The following is a 3,533-nucleotide window of genomic DNA, read 5'->3' as shown; positions in this document are numbered from 1 at the left end:
TGTCAAACGGCAAGTCCCTTCATCACGCATGTTACAACTCAAATCCCTGAGAGCCCGGTGTGGAAATGGCATCTTCTGAGAAGGGAAGAATTTAGCCCTACCTGCACTGAGAAAGCTGCTTCAAAATCTAAGTCTCCTGATAGGAACGAGCCTTATAGATTTCCCTTTAAGGAAGCACATCACTTAAGTATGAGTGACTGAACTGATCTGACAAAAGCAATTCAGAATGGAAATGTCTTCTTTTGCAGGCCTACCCTGCAGATTTGTTTTTTCAGTTAAAATGTTACTTTTCGTGTAACAGCCCAAGTTTCTTTCCACCCAATATATTGTGGGCCTTGGTGTTTCCCACATCTTCTAACTCTGCTCTCCTTGGCTGATCTTGTTCTGCAGTAAACGAGACGCAACAGAGACGCCCAACAGAGACAGGCAGAGTTATAAACGAATGATTTGTTCTTACATGGGCACCTTCAGAGATCACTGTCCAGTGAAACAGACGCTAAATTATTTCAAGCAATGGTAGCATTTATAATACATAATGAAAAAGCAGCAAGAATTTCATGAGGAAAACTCAGAGCAGTTTCTCATATCGGCCAAAAGCAATGACAGTCTTGTAAGTTAATAAACCTTTAGAAATAAACTGAAGGGTGACTTATGTTCATTGTAAAATTTGTCAACATTTTTAGAGAACAACCAATTGTGTTTATGAAAGCTATTGCTATAAATTTGGTGGATTTAGTCAATGTGGCAGCCCAGAGTAGAAGAGTACAAGCTAACAAGAAATTCTTCTGAGAATTTTCCTAAGTAGCCCAGGACTCAGAAGAACTATAGATATGTTCATAAGTACAAGCCAAAGTTATATAAGACTAATTCAGAAATCTTCCCATTAATAGTCATCATAAAAATTAAAGCTCAGAAATTTGTATTAACATCAAATAATGGTTTCCAGACTACTCACATCGGTGTCAGGTCCCTTGTCCGCACCTGGACAGGAAAAAGTAACAAATTCATGGCACCTCTTGTGAACCACAAAACAGCAAACTGGTGGAAAGAAAAGAAAACTAAAATTAGAATAGTCCAGATTTAACATACATGCTATGTTTTCTAAGCAGGGTTATTTGCTATTGGAAGTCAATTTAATTTCACTACAGATAGAAACTTATCAACAGTAATCAGAAGGTATTCTATTCAATAATCAGCAACATTTGGTATTGATTGGACTCATAAATAATAGTCATTAAAATTCCAGTACTGATGGGGGCCAAGGGTAGCGAAACTGCAGCTCCTATGCTCTAAAGTTGAGAGAGAGAAGAGCCAGAGATTATAAGACAGTATCCCTGGGAATAAACCAGAAACCAAAGTTTAAAGTATGCTGCACGGTCCTATACCAACATGCACTCAAGCACACATGCAAATGCACACACACATATGCATATAAATGTATATAAACGTTATACTCGGTAGGTGAAATAAAATATAAATACAAAGAGAATCACTGATCATAAATAATATATGAATATCTCAAAATGTAGGTTACAGCACTTCCTCAGCAGAATTCTGAATTTAAGAAACTCATTAAGATACAAACGCAATCTACAAAAACCAGTCCTTTGAAGTGAAAAAAAGTTGCGGAACACCCTAACACCTTGTGTCTGCCTGTTTGCTGCAGATGCTGTCACCATTTAGGGGAGTCCCGGCAAATCTGGCAAAATCCACTACACAGCAAATATTTTCCAAGCTCAACATGGTTTTGATAAATAATCCTGAAGATGAATCAACAAAATAATTTTAATTGTTATAGAATTTAATAAGTAATTCCCTAAGAGGTTTTTATGGATGGCATTACGTGGAGGATAAAAAAAAAATTAATTACCTAGACTTTCATTGAAAGTTCAAAGTCTAGCTCCAAAGGGCACCATCTACTATGGTTCTTTGTTGGATAACAACATGCTAAAAAACAATAAACCTCAGAAATACTGGGTAAGTCATAAGTTTTTACTGCGTGGTATGGTTTGAATGTTCGTCCCCTCTAAAACTCATTTGAAATTTGATTCCCATCGTAGCAGTGTTGCAAGGTAGAGCCTTTGGGTGGTGATTGGATTTAATGTCTTTATAAAAGGCTGAATTTGGCCACCTTTTTTCTCTTTGTCCTTCTGCCACGTGAGGACATGTTGTTCCTCCCCTCAGGAGGATGCAGCAAGGAGGCCCTTGCCAGATTCTGGTGTCTTAGTCTTGGGCTTCCCAGCCTCCAGAACTGATAAAATAAATCTGTTTTTTATAAATTACCCAGTTTCAGGTATTCTGTTAGCAGCACAAACAGATTAAGATACTGTACAAGGAAGGCTAGACCTTCCCAAATTCTTGGCTCATGTGCTATCTTCCTTCTCTCGCCAATGGGAATGCTACTCCCTGCACATGTGTTAGCAGACACAGAACACCAAAGAGGGAGAGTCACTTCAGCAGGAGGAAGAGGGTGGCAGCTTGCCGAGAGCTAAGAGCCCAAGCACTGACCAAGCACTGAGGGAGGACACAGACAGCTTGGAGCGGCTGGCAAGAAATTCAGAACATTTTTGATAGCTATTGGAAGCTACTGAAAGGTTTGAACAAAAAGGAACACAGCCAAATTAATGTTTTGGAAGTGCAAATGGTGGTGTCAGGAAGAATTTTTAAAAAGAGATTTGGGGCCATACGGCCCAGTTAGAAGCCTCTTGCATAGTCTAGGTATGAGGGTAACTGCACATCGTTATTCAGGCTGCCGAGAAACGGAAGTAACAGATGCCAGAGAAATGGCAGAAGAACTGCTGAGACTTGCTGACCACAGAACACCATTTACTGAGCATCCTACTGTGTGCCAGATGCCTTGTTGGGTCCCTTCACATGTGTTATCAAATTGAATTGTCATAACACTATTTAATATGCTTCAATGTTCACTTTTTATGGATGAGGAAACATTGTACAAATCCCCAGCATCTAGCATGTTGTAAACATACACTGAGTATTTGTAAATGGGAGAGAGAAAGGGAGGTTGGGAAGACAGATGGATAGATGGATGGACCAACAGACAAATGAGGGTCTTGCCTAAGGTCACACAGGATGTGGTGGAGCCAGGATTCATATTCAGGTGTGCTTGGCTCCACAGCCCCCTTTCCTTCTATCCATGACAAGACATCAGGAGCAAAAAGGGTGTGCGAGCTGACCCAAGACTTTTCACATGGGTGACAGGAAAATGGGTACATGACACGTGTGTGTGTGTACATGCGATAGGACAAACACATGGGTATGCCATGTTAAGGAACTAGAATTAGAAATTATTATTTTCTTTTGAAATGGTTTTTGTTTAAGGTGGTCATAATATAATGTCACTGTAACAATAGGCTTTTTAAAAGAAGACGGGCCGGCCCGGTGGCGCACTGCTACAGTGCACCGCTTGGGGCGCTCCCGCCGAGGGTTCGGATCCCACATACAGACCGGTTCCCGCTCACTGGCTGAGCGAGGTGCGGTCACCACGCCCAGGGTCGCGATCCCGCCGGCCGACC

At 40.9% G+C, this 3,533-nt stretch overlaps 1 protein-coding gene across 1 annotated transcript in view; it reads right to left on the bottom strand.

Moving 5' to 3' along the window:
- Positions 1-928: 928 nt before the first annotated feature.
- LOC103595417 (protein kinase C alpha type-like) overlaps positions 929-3,533 on the bottom strand; it is a 173,332-nt gene continuing 170,727 nt past the window's right edge. Inside the window, exon 3 of the mRNA XM_008578818.1 lies at positions 929-1,038. Coding sequence (XP_008577040.1) covers positions 929-1,038 — 110 coding nt within the window. The remainder of the gene's footprint in view (positions 1,039-3,533) is intronic.

The sequence above is a fragment of the Galeopterus variegatus genome, unplaced genomic scaffold, assembly GCF_000696425.1.
Source record: "Galeopterus variegatus unplaced genomic scaffold, G_variegatus-3.0.2 Scaffold1763, whole genome shotgun sequence".
NCBI classification, from domain to species: Eukaryota; Metazoa; Chordata; class Mammalia; order Dermoptera; family Cynocephalidae; genus Galeopterus; species Galeopterus variegatus.
This window is presented reverse-complemented; position numbering and strand designations above follow the sequence as displayed.